This window comes from Aythya marila (assembly GCF_965140915.1).
Source record: "Aythya marila genome assembly, chromosome: 11".
In the NCBI taxonomy this organism is placed as follows: domain Eukaryota; kingdom Metazoa; phylum Chordata; class Aves; order Anseriformes; family Anatidae; genus Aythya; species Aythya marila.
This window is the reverse complement of record NC_139052.1, coordinates 7,070,453-7,093,003: the sequence shown is the minus strand read 5'-3', so window position 1 is coordinate 7,093,003 and position 22,551 is coordinate 7,070,453. Positions and strand designations below refer to the sequence as shown.

The following is a 22,551-nucleotide window of genomic DNA, read 5'->3' as shown; positions in this document are numbered from 1 at the left end:
AAAAGAGAAGGCTCTGGGGAGACCTCATTGCAACCTTTCAATACTTAAAGGGGTCTTATAAAAAAGATGGAGAAGGACTCTACTTGGGTAGATAACAATAGGACAAGGGGGAGTGGTCTTAAACTAAAAGAGAACAGATTTAGACTGGACATAAGGAGGAAGTTCTTCACTGTAAGGGTAGTGAAGCACTGGAGCAGGTTGCCCAGAGAAGCTGTGAATGCCCCATCCCTGGAGGTGTTTAAGGCCAGACTGGATGGGGCCTTTGTCAACCTGATTTAGTGGGTGGCATCCCTGCCTATGGCAGTAGGGTTGGAGTTAGATGATCTTTAAAGTCCCTTCCAACCCGAGCCATGCTGTGATCTCAGAGCTTATCTTCTTTTTGACTAACGCTGGACTAAGCTCATTTGTAGTAAGAATCACGTGCTGTTTCTATGGGTCTTGGGCATATGTATTATCCCTATGAAGTTTGATGTATCAGGCAGTGCACTTAAGTACTTTTAAGATGTATTTTGATTGTAAATATACACATAATTTGATTTCTTAAGTTTTTAGACCAGTATCAGCCTCTGCAAGACTCTATATCAACCCATCTGCAGAAGTAGAACTGAAAACTCCCAAGCTTGATTGTAATGTAGAAGTACAGAGAATTGCCATTGAACTCACTAAGCCACAGGTAAGTTGGCTTGGTGTATGTTATCACCTACTTCAGTATGTGAGCATTTTTTTTGTAGGGTATTTTTGTTGTTGAAAAATGGTGTTCTTTGGGAGTTACATTTATAGGTGCATGGACTGAAATGTGTATCAGTAATTGGGGTGAAGTCTCAAGTCCTTCTCTCGCTACATAACAGTTGATCATTCCACTAGATCCAGGTACTCTGACTCTGTTATCTGTGGACCCTCTGGGGACAGCACTTTCAGTAGCATTTCCTTCACACAGAGAATGGAATCATTCTTTTGATTAGCCCTTACCTTGCTTTAACTGTGAAAACCATAAGCTGATACTATAACTGAAGAGAGGCAAGGATGGGAATGAATGGTGTATATTGTCTTTGACAACAAAGCCCGCTGAATTATCAAGGAATTAATTTAGATTGCTGGGGAACAATGATACATGTACTTTGTTCTTCAAGGAGACCAGAAATTCAGCTGGTGTTGTCCTCTGAGAACAATAGGTACAGTTGTTAGTCTACTTAGATGTACTAATGAAGATGCATAGGCTTACATTTCTGTGTAGTTTGGGGAGTACTGAAGGCCATGGTAAACATAAATGTATTTTAATCATTGCATGTAAGGAATGGCATCTGAACCTTTGCCAAGAAGCTTGTTTTCCTATGTTTAGTACCTCAGCATGATAGACCTTCTGGAGTCCGTAGATTACATGGTTCGCAATGCACCGTACAGAAGATTTAGGCCAAACGTATCTGTCCATAAAAATGCCAGACAATGGTAAGTTGAATATGTTCATGCATTTTTTTGGGAGATGCTATAGTCCTTTCCAGGCTTTTCATTCTCCTTTGTGGTTAATACAGTTTTAAAATGAGATTGCATGTATCATAACTTTAACATAGCTTTGCTTAGCCAAGTTAAAAAAAAAAAATAGTTTATAGAAGGATTATGTGAAAGAAATAAATAACTGATGGAAATTTCTTGAAAGCTAACTTTGATCCCAGAATCTCTGACAAAAAGCCAATGTTTGCTCTAGAGATTAGAATGCAGTTTTAGAATGACTGAAGAAAATATTAGGCAATGTTTTACAAGGGAAACGTATGTCAACTCTAATTCTAGTTCTTAGTTTTGAATTGATAATTTTTAATGGATCTCTTTCTGAGTACTTAAGCGCTTTGACAAACAGCATCAAGTAATTGTACTTAGTGCTATTACAGCCCAAATTTGTAAACATGCAGAAATCAATAGAGAATGTCAGTTTATAGTTCTTCAGGCATTAAAAGTAATCCATCAGTCTTTTTCAGAAGTGATGTTGAAACCATTAAAAGTTTTATAAACAAAGTTACTTAAATGATGTGGTGAACAAAGTGCATACTAACATGCTACATCCTCTGCAATGTTGAAGTTGCCTTGCAAAAAATGAAATAGGAAATTGCTCACAAGTGGGGAATTGTTGTAGGTGGAAATATGCGGGTGACAGTGTTCTTGAAATTCACATCAGAAGACGTACTCGTATGTGGTCATGGAGTAACATGAAACAACACAGGCAGCTTCTGAAGAGTTACAAGAACATGTACAAAAATAAGCTGACACAGAGTAAACTGTCAGAAGAAACACAGAGGCAAATTCAGGTATGTGATGTTTTTCTGGAGAGAAGGTATGCTTTGGTCCCTTAAATGATTCTTCAAATGTACATGACAGTAATCAAGGTTGATAGTTTCAGTAGGGCAGAAGAGCTCTGGAAAGTTTTCATCAGAAGTGTAATATAACCTATAGGGGAAAGAATTCTAGTGGAATGCTGTTAAATTAACCTCTCTTAGTTGCAGAGTAATGAACTTGGACGTGTTTACTGAAGTGCAGGATTATTAAAAAAAAATAAATAAATCAGTCTGTCTGACATCAAACATCACCTTTTAGTGAACTTTGGCAGGAGTTACACCGTGGAAAGAAAGGAGCATGTCTTGGAAGAAATTGGAGTATAAATATGAAGGGGCTGGTAGAGCAATTGTATTGGAGAGCATCTCCTAAGTGTTGTTGAGAGGCAAATGATTTCATCATACATTTTTACAGGACCTAGAACGAAAGCTTGATGTCTTCAATATAATCCTAGCAAGACAACAAGCACAAGTTGAGGTAAGAAACCATTTCTGTTCGGTCTTATTTTAACACTTCAAATAAGATTATCATGATAAAATCTTAAAAAAAAAAAAAAAAAAAAAAAAAAAAAAAAAAGTGGTGACAAATGACTGGATGGGGAAGAGAGAAGGCAAGTTGCCAGTCTTTACAGGTCAGGAGTAAATCAATTTCCAAACTGGATACCAGTCCCTGAAACTTAACATGGTGTGCGCACAGTGTTTCTGCTGTGTACTCTGTACCATTCAGGCGATTGTCTCAGGGTTTTGTGATTGTTTTCTTCCTTTGACTTCTGTTATTTTGAGACTGATTCTGCAGGTATTTGAATCAAACATATACAACTGTTTCCATACTATCTGTATTCTGTTCCTTTTCAAGTGGATAGCCAGTCTAATTAAAGAATAACTATGATAAAATTGTTGAAAGGTAGATAAAATACGCATTTTATTTTGGAAATCAACACATCTGGAATGCATATAAAATAACATGAAAAACCAGTAATGATGTTGCTTGTTTTTGAGATACTGTGGCCATACCTAGAGTTTTTTTCTTAATGCAAATAGAAAGTGTGACTACGATGTAAGAAAAAAATAAATATTACTAAATATATGTAGCTGTACAGGCTCGGTCATCAGGTTTGTTATTGTAATGTTAGGAATGTAATTGTTTCTTGTATCCCCACTCATTCTCTTTTCATATGGTTCCTGCCTTTTTGCAGTATAAATGCTAGTGAAATGGCTAGAGTAAGGGCACCCAAAGTAACGCACACTTGCATTCTCTCCCCCTCCACTCTCCCTGCCCCCCAGCCCTCTTTTTGTTTGTCTGGTGAGTCAGTGATCTTAATCCCTTGCAGGTGTGATGTTGCTGTCTCTAAGATATCTATTCAACATACATGCATGCATATGTGAATTATTTACAGAAAAAAACATATATAATAATTAGTTACATATTCTAATGTCTGGTTTGTAGACGATAAGATCAGGACAGAAACTACTGAAGAAGAAAGCCGCTGAAGGTGAAAAAAAAAGTGGAGGATGGTTTAGTGGTTTCTGGGGTAAGAGAGAATCTAGAAAAAAGGAAGATGAAGAATCATCAGTACCTGAAAGTAAGTGTAACATACTAACTTTTTAATAGATTTTTAAGTTACTATGTACTTTAATAATGATAAAGAAGCAAGTTAAAATATATCTTCCTTGCTACTATACAGAAGAGAGTATGGCATAGACAGTGCCATACAGCATAGATCTATTTTATAGTATTACATACTGTTACTTACTATTGAGTTGAGAAATACGGCCCTTTTCTGAAATGGCTATAAGTATTTTAGAACTTTATAATAAGAAGAACATCGAGTTTACAGCTGTAGCGCGATATGCATCAAGTGAAATACTGTAATCTGTTGATTGCTGTCGGGATGAGAGATGTATTCTAGTAGTACTCAAAGTTAGTTTTGTATTTGGAAATTATGGGTAGTCTAATAAATGATTTCACTGCTATGTATATAATGCCATATATGAAGGCTGGTTATTATTTTATAATATGGAACATACTGCAGTATGGAGAAGCAGAAGATGAGCTTTGTGTCAGCAGAACTTCAGTTAGGAACCATAACCAATTCTCCTCTCATGTTTTTAGCTGTACTCAAGTGTATATATTTTTTTTTTAAAGCTATTGATGAACTAATGACACCAGAAGAGAAAGCTAAGCTCTTTACTGCTATCGGTTATAGTGACAGCTCCCATCACCTTTCCTTACCAAAACAGGTAAATGACTCTTAAAGGGTGGTTTAAAAACAAACAGACAAAAAAAACAACTTTCAGACACGTTATTCTTAAGCTAAAGAATGTGTTGGTAAAAATAAAATCTGTACAGAATATATATATATATATATATATATAAACATATAAATATCTATAAATTTATATAAGAATATAAATTATATAAATTATATATAAATTATAATATAAATCTTATATAAATTTATGTAAGAATATAAAGAAGATAAATAAACATATACATACTTAGTTAGAAAGCATGAAGAATGGCTAACGTTTTCTTGGATGTTTTGCCTTATTCATAGCTCTAATGTGGAGTGATTTAGGAGTACCAAACTGGAAGAATGAAAAAAATAGCATTTATCTCTTGCTTCCTGTTGTGGCAAAAAACAACTAGCCTGTATGGTTGTCTTGACTGTTCTGTAAATCCAGAAGTCAGTTATTCTGATAATTGAGTTGTTGTTTGTATAAAGGTGAACATTACCATGTGATTATTTTCTGTTTCACTAAATTCTTGCCACTTCCTGGGATGCCTTTGTTAGAGGGATCATGTTATGTTCCTGTTGAAACCTTTGTTCTCATAAGAAGTGCTCGAAGATACCTGTTATGCTTGTTTCTACAACAGGAAGGAAAGCAAAAATTAGAAAAGCGTATATTTAAAAAAGAACACAACACTTTTGTGATGGATATTTTTTCACTTGTTAAGCAAAGGAATAAAATACCAACTTGCTGGTATAGTATTCTTCGCAGTGTTTATCAGTTGAAAGTTATAAAGGAGACAAAGAGAATGTGTTTAATGTTAAGGTTTCTCTCAGTATGGCTATTTTTAGTCAGTGCTATTACCATTCTTGTTTTAAATCTGAACATGAGTGGTGGCTCTGCTTCTAGTTGCTCATCACTTAGAGAAGCACTTCTTTGTTTCCTTCAAGGAGACTTTTGTCAATTTTCGCCTGCTTACCTAATTGAATGCTTCAGTCTTCCACCCTTGCGTGTATGTGTTAAATTTTGTCATTGTAAGCCTACATGTGCTTCACATGTAGGCAGGGAAACTCAGAATTATTTGAGGGGCAAAATCCCAGCCTCTGCATGATTGTGTGAACTTTTGTTCTAGTTAAATTGAAAAGAGAAGAACAGCAACGTGCCTTGTTACCAGCAAAGATGATGAACAACCTAAACTGTGCCCAGTACTGCTGTGTTCTTTTGTTTCATGCATTCTTGCCCAATTCTGTAGAAAAACTTCAATTTTTAATTTGGACAAATGTAAAGTGTATAGATGCTTTCATCTCTGCCAATACCACATAGAAATGTGCAGGCTTCAAATTGAATTGGGAAGTATGATCTGATTCTCAAGATAGTGATTGATGTAGTCACAAATGGTACATGGAAAGGTTTACGCATCCTTGACAAGGTTGATACCTGACATTAAGCAGGAAGAATGAAGGCATTTATGCAATACTTCTAAACTGTAGTTATTTGGTGTGATTATAACAATTTTGTTTACTTGTCTTGCTAGCTCTCTACGGAGTGTAGCTTATCTGCACTTGATTCACAGCCTAAACTCTATGAATCGTAAAAAGAAATACAGATTTTATTTGCTCAGCATTTGTTGAAATAAGTTATTTTATATTGCAGAATTGACTGGTGAGGGTTGAATGAAAGTTATGTATAGCTAGGTTCCTGCATGAGGATGTATGGCTACTGGAATAGTTGCAATTCCGCATTTCATTAGATGGATTTAAATTACGAGCTCCAAAAAAAAATTCAGATCAAGATGACTAATTTCAGTTTTCTCTGTCCTTCTCACTAGTACATTGCTCATGTTGTGACACTGAAGCTCTTAAGCACTTCTCTTACAATTAAAGAAGACAAGAATGTGGCAGAAACTCTTAAAGTACAAATAATTGATCTGAGTACGAAAATATCACAACGCCCGGGAGCACAAGCCATTAAGTAATTAGATTGATTTTTTTTTTTTTTTTTTTTTTTTTTTGTAGAAACATTACTTCTTTTTCAAATTTCTAACCTTTTTTTGCTTGGGTAGTTTTCTTTGTATGATGTTATATGTTGACTTGTAATGTTTACAGGGACTCTGATATTTCAGTCCTTGTAGATAATTTTAAAAGTTGTTGATTTGATAAATAATATTGGAGGGAATGAAGAAGGGAATCCTACTTGTTGCTCTGTGTGAGTATGAGTAATCTTTTTCTTGAATCCAGATGTTGAAGTGCTGAATATTTTGGGAATTGATGCTTAAGCAGTGTGAAGTGTTTGAGCTGATTACATTCCAGCCAAGCTACCATATGTGCTGCTTGATACTTCCTACAGAAAAGAAAATCTATGTCTGTATGTTGTGGGTAGGAGATAAACCAGCGCAGGGGAAGCTGAGACCTTTGTCCCCCTTACCAAAGGGCACATCAGAGATACTGAGCACAAATTGTGTTACACAGTCAAGGAATAATGTTTCAGTGGCTAGAAAATGAGATTGTGTGCATTTTTTTTTTACACTTTGATTTGCAGTTCTATTATATTTTGACTTGATGCATAAGATCACCAGTTCAGTTGTTAATTGTGGAAATAATTTTGCTGAAAGCATTTTTGGGGGTAGTATTAAAAGTGTGGACTCTGCTGGGAAAAAAAAAAAAAAAAAAAAAAAAAAAAAGCTTTGAAAAAGTTTTTACCAAAGTGTGCCATATAATTTAGTTGGCAAGACTGGAACAGTAGGGAAAAAATACCCTTGATCTTAATTTTCTGGAAAAATATCATTAGGTTATCTCAATAAAGTCAGGTTTATGACTTCAATTATGCCCAAAGAGTCAATAAATTCCAATGGTAGCGAACCAGGACCCTAGGACTGGTTTTATGTCTAATAGTTACTTCAAAATATGAATGAAATCAGGCATGTGGACACCACCAAATTGCTCTTTCTTTCATAGACATTTTTCTGCTGATTTTGCTTCCCACTGTTCCTAAGGAAGCTGGCAGTAAAGGGTATCCATTTGCTCCAAACCAAGCCCATAAATTGTTTTTAAATCAATGAGTAATGGTTAACATTTTTACTACTTTTTTACTTGTAGTATAAATATTCTACCTATTTCCTCTTGGAATTGATTTTCTCAGTAAATACGAGCTAAAAGTTTTTACTCCACTTTGCAGATGACAGAAGGTAAAAATATAATACTGTCCTTGTCTTGCTGTGAACAACTTGCTTCCTACATATTTTTCCCTAATCTGTTAATGTTACAATTTCTTAACCATGTGGTATGTTAGTCCTATGAAGCTAGGTTGGTTTTGTTTTCTTTTATCAAAGCCTTTCTCATCTTGCTTGTTTTTACTAGATGGAACTGTGTTCTGTATTCTGATTAAATATAATATTTAACTTCTCATCTTCTTTAGGGTGGAAGCCAAGCTTGAAAACTGGTATGTTACAGGCCTGAGACAAGAAAACATTGTACCATCTCTTGTGGCTTCCATAGGGGATAGCAAGTCTTCTTTACTTAACATAGAGTTTAATATTAACCCTGAAGATAGTACTGCTGATCAGAGTCTTAGTATTGAATCGCAGCCTGTGGAAATAAAATATGATGCAGTGAGTAGTTAACAAAATTATTCCCTCTTTTTCTGATTCTTCTCTTTCTCTACTGTTGCTCTAATTCTTTTTGCTCAGTCAAGATCTATTTTGTATTTTTTAACTGAATGACTTCTGTATATGTTGATAATTCTTGTATCTCTCTCCTTTCTGAAAAGAGAACAATAAATGCTATGGTAGAGTTCTTCCAGACAAGTAAGGGAATGGATCTTGAAAGATTAACATCAGCCACGTTAATGAAGCTGGAAGAAATCAAAGAAAGAACTGCTACAGGTAAGATAAAGTGTATCTCACATGAAGTAATTTCATAAAATATAAATGTTTATGTATCATAAACGTATATATCAACATCATAAAATGTTTCTATATGATTTGCAAAACAGCTTGTGTGTGGTTTGGTGGATAAATGGAATGACTAATTTTTTTCCTTTGTTGATTTTTTTTTCTTTTGACTTGGATTAATGGATGCTTTGTGGGGAGAAGCATTCAGCTTAGTGGGAAAATGCCTTTCTTTAATTTTTAAATTTTAATTTTCCTTTACGGAAACCAATTCTATGATTCTATGAAAACAATAAACTTGTATGAAAATAAGACTTCATTCAAGATGCCCTGTCTTTGAGATAACATCTCTTTACGTGTGGTCTGGAACAACTATTTTACTTGTGACTAGTATTTCAATTTTTATGTACCTTTTATTTAAGGATTAGCTCATATTATCGAAATGAGGAAGGTTCTCGACTTGAAGATCAATCTGAAGCCTTCCTACCTTGTGGTTCCACAGACAGGTTTCTACCATGAAAATTCAGATTTGCTGATTTTGGACTTCGGTACATTTCAGGTATATAAACGATCTTTTATAAACTCAGAGGAAGAAAATACTCTTCTTCTTTTAACATAGCTGTCATTTGGTACTGTATGGTTTTCAGAAGATGAAGGTGGTCATCTTTGAATGTGTTTTCACATCGTATGCTTACTACAGAATCAGTTGGGGTCAGCGGTTTCATTGTTTTCAGTGTGTTCAGTATTCAGAGCTGTTAGGTTGTCTTTTGACATAGTTTTACTAGTTAGTCCACCAATAAAATATTTCCGTATTTGGTGAATCATAATCACAGTAGTTTTAATCTTCCATGTCTTCAGCAAAATGTGAATGTTTACCCTTTTCTTTTTTTTATAGAATGATGTATCTTTAACAGATAAAATAAAATACCTTTTTTTTTCTTGGAGCTTGAAAGTTCATTTCCTTGTTCCTGTAAAACTGAAAAATGACAATTTTTTAACTTCATTTTAGCCAAGTAAATATTTTGGTTGTAATCCAGCAATAAACTAATAACGAGAGTTAATTTTACATTACTTGAATTTGAACGGTTCGATAGCATGAGGAGAAATTAAAAAAATATTCTATCTATCCTTGGTGAGTGAAGTGTTAAAGAAATAAAGATCTCATCTCTGTAAGAGTCCAAATGGCAATCATAAACTCCTATGAATTGTCTTTTTCACCTTCACTAGAATTAATAGCATGTAAATATGTGTAAGTTTGAGACTTAACTTTGTTTTGTCCTTATGTGTTTAGCTGAACAGCATAAATCAAGGCAGTAGTCAAGCTTCTAGCTTTTCATCTTTAGAGGAGATAATGGACAAAGCTTATGACAAGTTTGACGTGGAAATAAAAAATGTACAACTTCTTTTTGGAAGAGCAGGTAACAAAACATAGTTGCTGTTTACTCAAAGGATTGATTGAGGATAATTGCCTGTAATTAGTAAAAATATTTTTAAAGAAAGATAGCAAAGAAAAAATAGTAGTTATGTAAAAGATTGTAATAGTCTGCTCTCAGGTATTCAACTAAGAAAAGTTTGCATGTTAATTTCTCTTAAAGCACCTGCTTGTTTTTTGTTTTGAGACTGGTGTATTATTTCTTTGCCAGTGAGCAACATAAATGCATAGGACTGTTACGTTTTCCTTAATGCTCTGGCAAATGTACTAAAGTTGCCCGTAGTAATATTTAATTTGTACTTATATTTTACAGTTACCAAAATGCTAGGTTACTTTTTAAAACTTTATATTCAGATGTGTCTTTTAGTGTGGAATTGGGTTAAGGCTGCTAAGTTAATATAGTGTTAAGGAATACTGAAAATATATTGAAAAGCTCTTAAAAATCTTAAAATAGTTCACCCTAAATAGTTCTGGCTTTTTCAATTTGTGAGTGGGTTCTTTTAAGTTTTCCTGGGGATGCCATCTGATAACGCACAATGCATTAGAGCAATTAGCAGGCAATGTTTTTCATCTAAGGTGATTGAATACTTGCAGGTGAAGACTGGAAGAAGGCTCGTTTTCAACATCCATCAACTTTGCATGTTTTACAGCCTATGGATATTCATGTACAGCTGGCAAAATCGATGGTGGAAAAAGACAGCAGGATGGCCAAGTAATGTATTAATATTTAGAGGACTTCAAGTACTGTGTATTTAGAGAAAAGAAGAAAAATATATCTTCTGCAAGGGTTTAGTAACATGTTAATGTAGGAAATAGTTGGCTTACTACTTTTTAAACACCCTTTGTTCTCTACCGATTCTGTAGTCACCTTCACTTGTTACTGACTAAAAAAAGTCATTTTAATGAGTCCAACACCTATTTTTAATACAGATTCACTAGCTTTACTGTGATGTGATATGATATTTATATATTAGCATAGTTACTAGTAACATTTTAAATGAAGAATTGATATGTACTGTTTTTTTTTTTTTTTCTTGGAGTGAATCTTTTTTTTTTTTTTAAGGTTTAAAGTGTCAGGAGGGCTTCCTTTGGTACATATCAGACTCTCTGACAAGAAAATCAAGGCGATTTCTGATCTGATTGATAGCATTCCATTACCTCAGAAGACATCTATGCCAATCGCAAGCAGAAAGGTAAGCTAACTACAATTAATAAAACTGAAATTTAAAAAATAAATAAGAAGACACAAAGTGATTGTGAATTCCTGCTAATGTCCTTTCTCTTTTTCATTTAAAGTAAGAGATCTGTTGTCCATCTGAGCTAGGCAGAGTGGTGCCAATACAACTTAATATCAGAACATGCTGGGCTTATTAAAATAAGGTTACCTGAGACTTTATCACTGTCTGTTGGCTTCAGTATAAGTGTTGGAGAAACGCATATTTCTAAGAAATATGAGGAAGGCCAGTTGAAAGATGCATAACCAGTGGAAAATACCACAGAGGATACCATGTTACAGGAACTTCAAAATAATGTTTTCTTCTTTCTGCTCCATGTAGGTAGCAGTGATTCCTGCAATTCCTGTTGTTGATAAAGGGTTACTTAATACCCACCAGTTGTTAGCAGAAATAGTGTCAGGTAAGAAAACGTACATGCCCCTTAGTAAAAATAGGTGGCCAATGTTTATGGAATAACTTAACATTTCCAAGCTATCATTGCTCTTAAAACATGTTATAAGGATACTAGGGATGAGCATGGTTGTATCTAACTATCACTGCATAAGATGAGTATTAAGATGCTGTTGTTATATCAGAATACGAAACTTTATTTTTAAAAAAACAAAACCCTTATTTTGGAGATGAATTCGTACTCTGTCTGCATAAGTAACCTCTTCAAATATGAGTGAGATATTAATAAAAACTGCATTCGGTTGTTATTAGCAATCCAGTTTAATTATCCAAATGTCATGAGATGTGTTTGTAGGGAATTGAAGTGACGAACCTGTTTGAGAATTAAATTACACTGATTTAGTCAAAAACGAATTTGCTGGTTCTGCTACTCAAAGAGTTTGAAGTCTAAGACATTGACTTTAAGGCAGGCATGTGGAAAAGATAAATAACAAGTCTAAAGCACATGTACTTGTTTAAGCAGCCAGCATGTGGCAGAAATACTGTTACAGACATCACAGATGTACTGTCTGAAATGTTTCACATCAGCAAAGCTCTCCTTTTTCAGTAAATGCAGAGCTAGAAGAACAAATAGCAAATTAATTTATTCACACTGTGGATTTGACTGTTCATTTTCATAATTCTAGGGAGAAACTACACTGGAATATGGGAAACTTGTTTCTTTGGTGTTTACTTTAGAACTGTTTTTTTCCTACATAGATTCTTTAATATCTAACAATACAGCCTAACTCTAGTGCTTTAACAGAGCTTTAATTTTTTTTTTTTTTCACTTTCTCATCTTCATCTAATGGGAAGAAAGCAATATAGATCTGAAAACTACTTGGTCAGCTTAGGTTTAAATAGCTTGTACAGTGTGAAATGATATTGGAATCGGAAACAGAGCAGTAGATTTACCCCTGTTTGTGGTATAAGCTTATCCTTCACTAAGAAGGAGGTCATTTCTGTTCTGTAGATTCTGAAGAAGAATATTTTGATTTTGAAGAAAGTTCTGGACAAACTGACAGGACACTGATTAAGGGAGAAGAAATAAGAGATAAGGAGCCTGCTAAAGAGGAACTGACAGATCTTCAGTTGAAGTTTGAAATTAAAGAGGTATGTCTCTGTAATTCTACCTTAATCTTCTATATATAGACTACTTAACAAAAAACATTATTCTATTTCAAGTTTAATGGACACACAAAACGTAGCCACTAAAGAAACAATACACATGTATATATGTATTTCTAAGTGTATGTGTTATTTCTAAGAAGTGTAAATAAAACAGTCTTCAATTGTGTGTATGAGTTGTGTGTTACGCACAAAAAAAAAATTGTGTGTTATGCGCAAAAAACAAAAATTAATAAGCCCATTCATTCAACTAGTATTTTCTACCGAAAGCACTCCAGACACAATTTGACCAAGGAGAAAAAAAAAAACAACACAAACAATGGTAGAACAAAGCAAGTACCCGGGCAGGTCACTTCTGAAGAGCAAGACCTGTAAGGTCTGTAAGATAGTTGCCTCGCACCATCAGATATTCACAAGGCATTAATATTAGTACTCTTTTATTGTTTTGAGCAAAGAAAATAAAATATATGAACAGATGGCCTTACTGTGTATTTCTTGCTCATTCAGGTTTTGTTAGAGCTCACCAGGCAAAAAAAAACTGAAGAAACAGTACTTGTATTTGATGTGAAGCATCTTGGGACAGAGGCTACAGTCAAAACCTATAATTTAGCAGCTGTATCATATTTGAAGACAATAAGCTTGGATTACTATGAAATTGGAGGTAAGGAAGGAGGAGTAAATAACATAGTTTCTGTAGTCTGAATCAGTCTCTCTCCTGTCTTTTAGTGCTCACTAAAATTCAATTATTGTTCCAGTTGCGCAGGCACAGTACTTATTATACAACTTTCCATTGGAAGTGCTTGTGTCAATTGTACAGTTGATAGTTTTTGACTGTCATGTTAGTGCTTATTAGATAAATAAATAGGTTTGTATGGAGAAGGAAAACGGTGTTATGTTTTAGACATAACAAAGGGAAACTAATGCTATGTATTTGGCAGTGCAACATATTTTAACGAGCTGTACTGAAAGCTTATTTGTTCAAGGCACAAATTCCTTTGGTTCACTGAAAAAAAACGAAAAAATATTCTATTTTTTGTGTGTATTTTGTGTGTTATGTTACAGGCAAAAAAACACCCCTTCATCTAATTAGTTCCTCAGATAAACATGGCTTGGACCTTCTGAAGGTGGAATATATCAAGGTATAGATAAAGCTTTTCTAGAGGTTGACTTTTTCTTTTTTTTTTTTTTTTTTTTTTAAACTTTTCTGTACTTGATCAAGTCTTAGAACTACTATTCTGAGAGAGTGGATTGTTTTCTATCTTCTAAAGAGCACAGTGGGTGGTTTGAATTAACAAGCTACATGCTAATCATTCATTTCAGGCTGACAGAAATGGTCCACGCTTTCAGACAACTTTTGACAACACTGAACAGAAGATTGAAGTGAGTGCCTGCAGATTTTTTTTTAGCTTTCCTTTGGTTTGCTTGCTTAGAAGTGGGGAATTGATGGTGTTTTTTTTGGCTTTCCTGTTTTTTTTTTAAATTTTTTTATTATTTCTTCCTCTTGCACCAGGGGAGACTTAGAGATCCAAAGCAGCTGAATATTTTATACTCTTAGTTTTAGAGAAGTATGTTAGTCTATTTCCTAACTATGGAGAAAAGCTGTCTAGTTATTAGCTCCTGAATAAAATTAAAACAATGTAAGAGTGCATTATCTTCTCAAGCATTTGCAATACTGTTAGTGTTAGGTCAGAGATTGGACTCGATGATCTTGAGGTCTCTTCCAACCTAGAAATTCTGTGATTCTGTGTGAAATAATAAAGTTCAAATGCCTGCTTTGGGGAAAATATATTGGTTCTTGAGGTTTTTGTTTTCTTGTCAAATAGAGTATTTGTATTGTGCGAGCTATGTAATTTGCACTTTGGGTAAATTTCTTAAGAAGTCTAAATCCAGTTGTGAGTGACTTTTTTTTTTTTTTTGGGGGGGGGTGGGGAGGGGAGCACGTTCTATTTCTGAAATATGATTGAGGAGTTTCTTGTGATACTGTTCTCCTCTATCACTTCTGTCACTCTCCAGAGCAAGAACTTAAAAACATCTTATTCTAATGCAATAATTTATAAGACAGTATGTACCTACCTTGTTAAATTTTGACTCTTGTACTAATGGTGTATTTCTGAGTCAGTTTTCATTCTAAGGAAAAACAGTATCTTGAGTAACTCTGGAAACTGACAACTCGTTTTTTTATTTCCATAGTGTGATGACCTATTAACTCAAATAAGAAAAATATGACTTATTTCTTCAAAAGACATCTTTCTGCTTTTTGTACTTTATTGCAAATATTTTGCCTGACCTCTTCTGGCACAACAACTGAAATATTCCTGAATAGTTGTCAGTATAACTGTGTAGTTTTACAGTTTCTACAGATTTCATTGGGGAAGTCCAGTTAATACTGGCATTTTTTTTTTCCTAAGAAAAGGCTTTGGAAGTCCCAGTGGGGGGTGACAGTTTTATTCCACAGGTGCTGGGGTAGATAGATATAGCTGAATTGGCTGACTTCACCCTATGGAAGAGTGCTGATATTTAGAGAACTCAGCTTTCCCTACATGATTAGGTTTTGGCTTTGTAGCTCTTCAGTAGGACTTGTGTTTATAAGAATTGGATTTGAACCTTTTTTTTTTTTTTTTTTTTTCCAATTTCAAACCAATTCAAGTGGTAATAAGTTTTGCTAAACTACAGTGCAGGCAGTTTTCACCTTTTGGGCTCCCTTAATGGATTTATTGAGAAATGATTATCCTGAGTATCTATGTAGCAGCCATTTGCCGCTTACCCTTTACGTTGTACTGGGTTTTGGCATGAGCATGCAGGAGTCTGGGTTTCACAGAGCATAGTGCTTGAGAAGACTGAATCCTGGCTGAGGTTAAGTACCTAACTGCTATCTGCCTTAATTCAGATGGGTTTCTCTGGTAGTCATCAAGTTACAATGAGTTTCCCCTCTTTTAATGCTTCTGAATTCATTTTGTCACTTTGCTTTTGTACTAACCAGGTAATAGCTTAACAGAGCTGTTGAGTTGTTGTCAGGTTCAGTTATTTTCTGAGTTTACCACTTTCCTGCTTTACAGAAAGCTTTTTTCCTTTGTAATTTTTTGCTGGTGTAACACGTACGGCTTTTCTGTTTCTAAGATACTTGTGCTCCGTAGGGTGCTTTTGCACCTCAGTCCAGCTCTTCTACTTGTTAGTTACATTTTGTGATGAGGAATCTCATGTTTTGAACAGGTAGCTTTTTCATCATTAAACATTCTGCTGCATACAGAAGCCCTTATGTCTGCTGTCAGTTTTCTAACGGCTGTTAGTCCATCTGGGGATGAAAGCAGTAGAGAGACATCAACTAAAGAAGAAAAGCAACGAGATGACATTAGATTAAAGAAAGGTATTTTTGTGTTTGTCAAAATGATGGGTCTGGGTGGATGTTTTGCATGCTGACAAAAGGATCGAATCCTAGAGAAATCTGATTAACTTCGTAAAGCAGGGTGAGGATCAAAGCTTATGTTGCAGTGGCTCTCCAGGCTTTAAGTATACTTGAGAAGTGGTAAAGTGCTTTGCCAGCCTAATGAAAATCTTGCTGTTCCTAGAGTGCTGGAACAAAAAATGTATTTATGTCAAAACAATGGACATCGAGGGGAGCAGCTGCACTTCCTTCAACACAAAGTGCAAAAGTCAAGCATCACATGAACTGGAAATGAGATGTTTAGCGAAGAATGGTCATGGTTAGAGTTGTTTTTAACTTGAAATGGCCTGGGTTTGACTGCACACTGAGAAGCTGCTGCTGTTTAACAACATCCATAAACATTTAAGCTCTTGTATTAACATTTGCTATCCTTGGTTAGTGAAGGTGCGGTCTGATGGTGAGGTCTGATGGTTTCTGGTTTATCCCTCATAGGTCATTTTTGACACTTGTGCTTGACCTCGCCTTAACCTCCACAGCCTTAATACTTGCTCTCAGAAAACCTAGATGTTGGCTGCCTGAAAAAGGTTTTCAAGGATGGCTATTTCTTACAAGCTGAAGCTTTGTGTTAATATCTAGGGGTCTTGAAGTAGAACATTTGATAACCTGAAAAAAACAGTACTGTGAACCTGCTGAATTAATATTAAAAGTACTGTGCAATTATTCTCCTTACAGCAGCATTTACCATTCATTTAAAAAAATAAAAAAGTATCAGTAGAGACTTAACACTAGGTGGGAGTGATACTAGACACAGATGAACAAGGAAATACTGACATGTTTTATCAATAGAGTTGGCTTCAGAGGGAGTTTTCTTTCTCTAAGATAGAACAATAGCTGTTATATACTAGTGGTGATGAATGAAACGATAGGAAACAATACTGAATCATCTGAACACCACAGTAACTAAACTAAAACAGCCCTCCAGTGCTCTCAGGAGTTTGACTGAAAACATGCATGATGTGCCTTGAAAATAGATCCTTTGTCTTATTTTTAGTGACCAGACCTTCCAAGGATAAGGACATCTTTGCCTTCAAGCTTTTTGCCAAGCTGGATGCCTTCTGTTTAAATATTTGTGATGAAAAAAAGAATATTGCAGAGATCAAGATACAAGGTATTAAATTCATTGTTAGTACTACTAATTAAGTATTTTAATTTCAAAGCAACTGCTGATAATTGAGCTGAAAGATAGTTAAGGTATAGATTTTCAGCACATGGTTTTTTCTCTTGTGCTTTGGAACAAATGTGGCTTGTAGTATTGTTTCCAGAGTCAATCCTTTACTATGTCATTATGTTTTGGTCTCCAACTGCATAAACATAATCAACTACTAAGGTATTGAATTAGCGTTGAAGTTTTGAAGGAATTTGATTATGAGTTACTTCTCATGTTGTGCTAGATTTTGTAGTTTTTTGGTGTGTGTGTGCACCTGAGTTATTTAATATGTTTTAAAACTGGTTCAGTTGGTTTTGAACTCCTAGGCTTTGTTCGGGTTTCTTGTTTTGGGTTGTGTTTCTTTACCCTCACCCCCTGAACTTAAATTTCTGGAACTTAAAATACTTTTTTTTTTAAAGATGTGATTTAATGTGTTGCTAAAAACAAAAACAGAAACACACAAGCAACAAACGAAACACTCCCCCTTTTCTGATTTTGGAGAAATTGTGGTAGTTGGAAATTACTTCTAATTATCCTGCCTTGGATGTAATAGAATTTGTAGTGCATATGCCTCTTGGTGAAGAGACTGTAAATAACTTATTTTATTTGGAAACGAGAAAATCAATAATTTTTTTTTGTATGTATGCATGCATGTGTGGGTTTGTAATATTTGTTGAATTACTGCAAGATTAACACAGAATTGTTTGTAACAACGTGATTTAAGAATAATGTAATAAGACCTTCCCTCACTTCCCTTATTTGTGTTGTCCACCCTACCCTGAAAGTGAGTGCTACTTCTGTTATGCAGTGCTGCCATTTCTTTTCTTATACTTCACAGGCCTTGACTCATCTCTTCTGCTTCAGCCAAGTCAAACGGAACTCTTTGCTCGACTTAAAGACATAATTGTCACAGATGTTGATTCAAGGACCCTTCATAAAAAAGTACGGTTATAGGATTTTAAGTCTTATTTGACTCTTCGTTAATTTTACGTGTACAAGTGAAATTTAATACACATTGTATTCTTGAAAATGATTTCATGTGAACACCTCTTTCCCTGTAAACATGGTGAAGCATGGATGTCTAAATAGATGTTTTTTAAAAAGTCTTATATAATTAGTATTTCTGATAGTCTGACAATATATTCAGTTTTTCCGTGTATTAAATACCTTCTTAGAAGCTACTGATGGCTGAAATATATTATTTCTTCCTTTCTAGGCTGTATCTATAGTAGCAGATGAAGTTTTCAGTTTCAGTCTGACTTTATATCCATATGCTACTGAGGGAGAAGCCTATACTGATATGTCAAAAGTGGATGGTGCCGTATCTTTGAGAGTTGGTTGTATTCAAATAGTATACCTTCACAAATTTCTTATGTCTCTGCTGGTAAGTCTTTTCTTTGTATGACTTGTGCTGATTTCTTCAATTATGCTTCCCTGCTTGCAGTCTCGGTATAAAGATTAGCTTAAGTTTCTGAAAGAGAAAGGGTAGGCTTAATTTTCTGTATGTACTACTAATAAACTCAGATAAACCAACCATAACTGGTTTGAATTTGAAAAACTACTACTCTGCAGGGGGGGTGTTCTGAGTCTCCTTCTTCCCCACTGTGCTTTTAAGGCGTTCCTGTTCTCACACCCACCTTCAGCAAAAAACTGAATTCGTTGCTTATGCAAACATATCAGAAGTAGAATTAGAGACAAAATTTTCTGCAAGGTTTGATGCTATGAGGACTGCAAATTAACCACTGTAAATCACTTATCTCTTTGTCAAATATTCTAATACTGGCTTCTTTGGCTAAGCCCTAGTTGGTTCTTTGCCACTTAGTACTGGCTTTAATAAGTATTAGTGTTCACTGGTGACAGAGGGGTTCTACAAATAATGTGGGTCCCCATAAAGTAATGAGATAAAAGACTGTTGCCACAAATGAAGCTGGAGAAGAAGACGGGTTCAAAAATCACTCGTTAGTACATTTTTGACCATGTAATAGAGGTAATGATAGAAAGTACCCAGTTGTCTTACCCCAGGGAAAACTTAACACAATAGGCAGCATAACTTGGGGTTGATGTTGGTTGTGACTGGTGTTCTAATAAGAGAGAGTAGTTGCAATTGAAAACAAAACTGTTTATAGCTCTATTTCTGCTTGCTCTTCAACTCTTTTTTTCTAGACCTTCTTGAACAACTTTCAGACAGCTAAGGAGGCACTGAGTGCTGCTACAGTCCAAGCTGCAGAAAAGGCTGCTACCAGCGTAAAAGATCTGGCTCAAAGGAGCTTTCGACTTGCTATGGACATTCACATAAAAGCACCAGTAATAGTCATTCCTCAGTCCTCAGTTTCCCTCAATGCTATAGTAATAGACCTTGGCTTGATTAAGGTTCAGAACCGGTTTAGCTTGGTGTCTCCAGAAGGTGGTTTGCTCCCTCCGGTCATTGACAAAATGGATGTGCAGCTGACAAAGCTGAAACTATCTAGGTAAAGTGCATTGTACCAAGTGTAATGTCTTAGCTAATTGTTAATATTAATACTTAGTAAGATATTAATCTACTTGTTTAGAAGTCATGGTTGGTAAGAGTCAAATATTTGGTGCTAGAATATGAACCTGTTACCCTAGGGGCAAATAAATGAGCAGTAAAGTAAGATACTGTTTTGCTCAGGAAGCTATGTACGTCTAAAGAGAGATTAAACTTGATATTTAAAGATAATTGAGTTGAAAATGTAATATGATAAACTTCTAACATCCCCCGACACTTTTTTTTTCCTCGTTTGTTTTAAGAATCACTATGGAGACAAGTTTATCTCATCTGGACATTCAGATACTTCACCCTATTAATTTGAGCCTGTCTGTGAATCGAAATCTAGCTGCAGATTGGTTTCACAAATTGCCAGTATTGGAGATTACAGGGTATCTGGATACAATGAATGTAAGTCTTTTGAAAAGAAAGTGGTGAGTAGCTCATGATACCTAATGTAAGACTAAGCTTTATGTTATTTCTGGGCACAAAAGTGGAACGAACTGCAAGCTGTTAGTAGCTGTGGAGTGTTTTTTAGGGATGTTAACTGGATTTAACCTACCTTTGTAAATAGTGAAGTTGAAAAGTGTCATATAAAATATCTAGCCCCCCTGTGTGCATTTATTGTGCTAAGAGAAAAGAGAATTGAAAGGCATGTCAAGGAGTCTTGAATATTCCTTACTATAAGGCAGGACAAACTTATATCACTTGTTGTTGTGTTCACTTTTCTAAACGTGTCTATTTCAGTGCCTTTAAAAAAAAAAAAAAAAAAAAGGTATCTTTTTGAGAAGAAGTTAAATCTATGCTAATATTTGCCTTAGTAACTCATCTGCATAACTTTCAGTCTCCCTTGAATGATCTCAGGATAGTTGTGTATTGTGGCAACATACTGTAGAAGAAATACCAGTTATCTCTTGGCAAAACTGGAAGTAAAATGCCATAAGGTAGCACATCATTCGTAGCAAAGTATTGAAAGCTCTAAAGGCTGCATTATATATTGATACAGCTTTAAGAAGTCATAACTTTCTTTAAGCTCATAGTCCTTTAACCGTAAGTAGTTAGAAGATTTTCATTGTTACTTTCCTCAAAGGATGATGCTGCTGACAGAACAGCTGTAGTTAAGCACCTTTAGTCTTGCCAGAAAACATTGTTCTGCTTTGATAGCTAGTTACAACTTTAAAAAACAGTTTTTGTTTGTTTGTTTATTTGTTTTTTCATTCTGAGAACTTTGATCTGCAATTTTGTAGGTTGCAGTAAGTCAAGAGGATTTGAATGTCTTCCTCAAAGTGCTGACAGAAAACCTTGGTGAAGCAGAAGATAAACAAGCTTGTGCAAAGCCAGTACTGCAAGAGGAAGGTGAGAGAGAAAATTTGTCTCAAATATGAAGTTAGTTTTCAAGAATAACGAAAATCATGTGTTATATGGAAAGCAGACTTAGATCTGAGTATGATGTGCAAGTAAAAAGCTCTTGTTAATTTTGCAAGGACAGTGTTTGTGCTTCAAAGTATTGCAAGACAGAATTTGGTGGTTGTGGGAGCTAAAAAGTAATGGAGGTGACAAGGTACTGAGATGGCAGTGTCCTTGTTGCCAGAATGTTTCTACTTTCTTTTCCTGTTCTGAAGTTAAAGGCTCTGTTTGTGGAAATGTTGCTAACTTATCTCAGGTGAATATAAGCCATTTAAATGAATAAAAGAATTGGATCTGTTTCTTGAGCTAAACAAATAGTAGCAAATTGGCAAGTTAACCACTTCATTGAATGCTGCAGGTAAAACCAAAGAAATGGAGAAATCTGTTTTGACGCAGGATAAGAGTGTTCCAGAAGGAGTGCTGTCTGACAAAAGGAAAGGAGCATTAAGTGAAGATGTAGTCAATATGCTGCTTAATTTCGAAATCAAAGAGGTACGTATCTATCTATAAAACTTACTTGTTACTGGTTCTAGTATTCAAACCTGTTTATCTGAAGAAGTGGGCTGTAATTATAAATTATTGAAAGAAGGGGGTAATAACTGATGAAAAGAAAATAAAATAACTGAAAAACTAGATTTTTCAGTCTAGAATGATATACAGAATGCTACCTTTATTTAGCTGTTTTAATTTGTCTGCATTATGTGACTTCGTATATATAGAGGGCTTGACATCTCACAAGGAAAAACAGACTTTGTTTTAGATGTTCTGCACTTATGTAGCCTTATACAAGGCGTATGGTTCTTAAAGCAACAAAATGGCTTTAGTAGCAAAATAGGTAAGCTAGAATTGATATTTTTCCTGTAGGGATACAGGACTGAAGGTGAGTTTGTAGATGAAATACAGGGAAAATGCACAAGCAGCTGAGTAACAAAGATACTTATGGATATAAAATTATCCATGTATATCTTTTTTCTGAAGATAGATGTCTGTGTGAACAGAAGGGGAAAAATATTTACAAACAGGTGTTACAGATTCTGTTCGTAGAAAAAAGCAAACTGTCTAGACTAATACCACTTTTGAAGTCTAGCTGAAGAGAGAATGTCCGCTTATAACTGCATGCCATGTTCTCTGAACAGTTTTACTGACATAGTGAACTCAATTCCTTTTCTATATTCAAGGTAGTAATAACCTTGATGAGGCAGGTTCAGAAGGAGAGGTATCCATTACATATTCTAAATGTGCTACAGCTTGGAACTAAAACTAAAATCAGAGATCATGAATTGACCGCAGCAACATACCTGAAAAGAATTACTATGAGATGCACTGAAATAACTGGTAAGTATTCTACGTAACTGGTGCATAGTAAGTATAGTGCATACTGTAAAT

General features: G+C 35.0%; 1 protein-coding gene across 1 annotated transcript in view; it reads left to right on the top strand.

Annotated features, from left to right (window-relative positions):
- VPS13C (vacuolar protein sorting 13 homolog C) overlaps positions 1-22,551 on the top strand; it is a 90,272-nt gene that overhangs the window by 17,138 nt on the left and 50,583 nt on the right. The window contains exons 11-37 of the mRNA XM_082769364.1: positions 546-673; positions 1,340-1,446; positions 2,126-2,297; positions 2,737-2,799; positions 3,769-3,904; positions 4,468-4,562; positions 6,382-6,524; positions 7,968-8,160; positions 8,319-8,433; positions 8,862-8,998; positions 9,731-9,857; positions 10,466-10,583; positions 10,935-11,064; positions 11,428-11,506; positions 12,509-12,648; positions 13,171-13,324; positions 13,726-13,802; positions 13,984-14,043; positions 15,874-16,027; positions 17,097-17,213; positions 18,091-18,194; positions 18,469-18,636; positions 19,416-19,720; positions 20,022-20,169; positions 21,006-21,114; positions 21,524-21,657; positions 22,344-22,500. Coding sequence (XP_082625490.1) covers positions 546-673; positions 1,340-1,446; positions 2,126-2,297; positions 2,737-2,799; positions 3,769-3,904; positions 4,468-4,562; positions 6,382-6,524; positions 7,968-8,160; positions 8,319-8,433; positions 8,862-8,998; positions 9,731-9,857; positions 10,466-10,583; positions 10,935-11,064; positions 11,428-11,506; positions 12,509-12,648; positions 13,171-13,324; positions 13,726-13,802; positions 13,984-14,043; positions 15,874-16,027; positions 17,097-17,213; positions 18,091-18,194; positions 18,469-18,636; positions 19,416-19,720; positions 20,022-20,169; positions 21,006-21,114; positions 21,524-21,657; positions 22,344-22,500 — 3,570 coding nt within the window. The remainder of the gene's footprint in view (positions 1-545; positions 674-1,339; positions 1,447-2,125; positions 2,298-2,736; positions 2,800-3,768; positions 3,905-4,467; positions 4,563-6,381; positions 6,525-7,967; positions 8,161-8,318; positions 8,434-8,861; positions 8,999-9,730; positions 9,858-10,465; positions 10,584-10,934; positions 11,065-11,427; positions 11,507-12,508; positions 12,649-13,170; positions 13,325-13,725; positions 13,803-13,983; positions 14,044-15,873; positions 16,028-17,096; positions 17,214-18,090; positions 18,195-18,468; positions 18,637-19,415; positions 19,721-20,021; positions 20,170-21,005; positions 21,115-21,523; positions 21,658-22,343; positions 22,501-22,551) is intronic.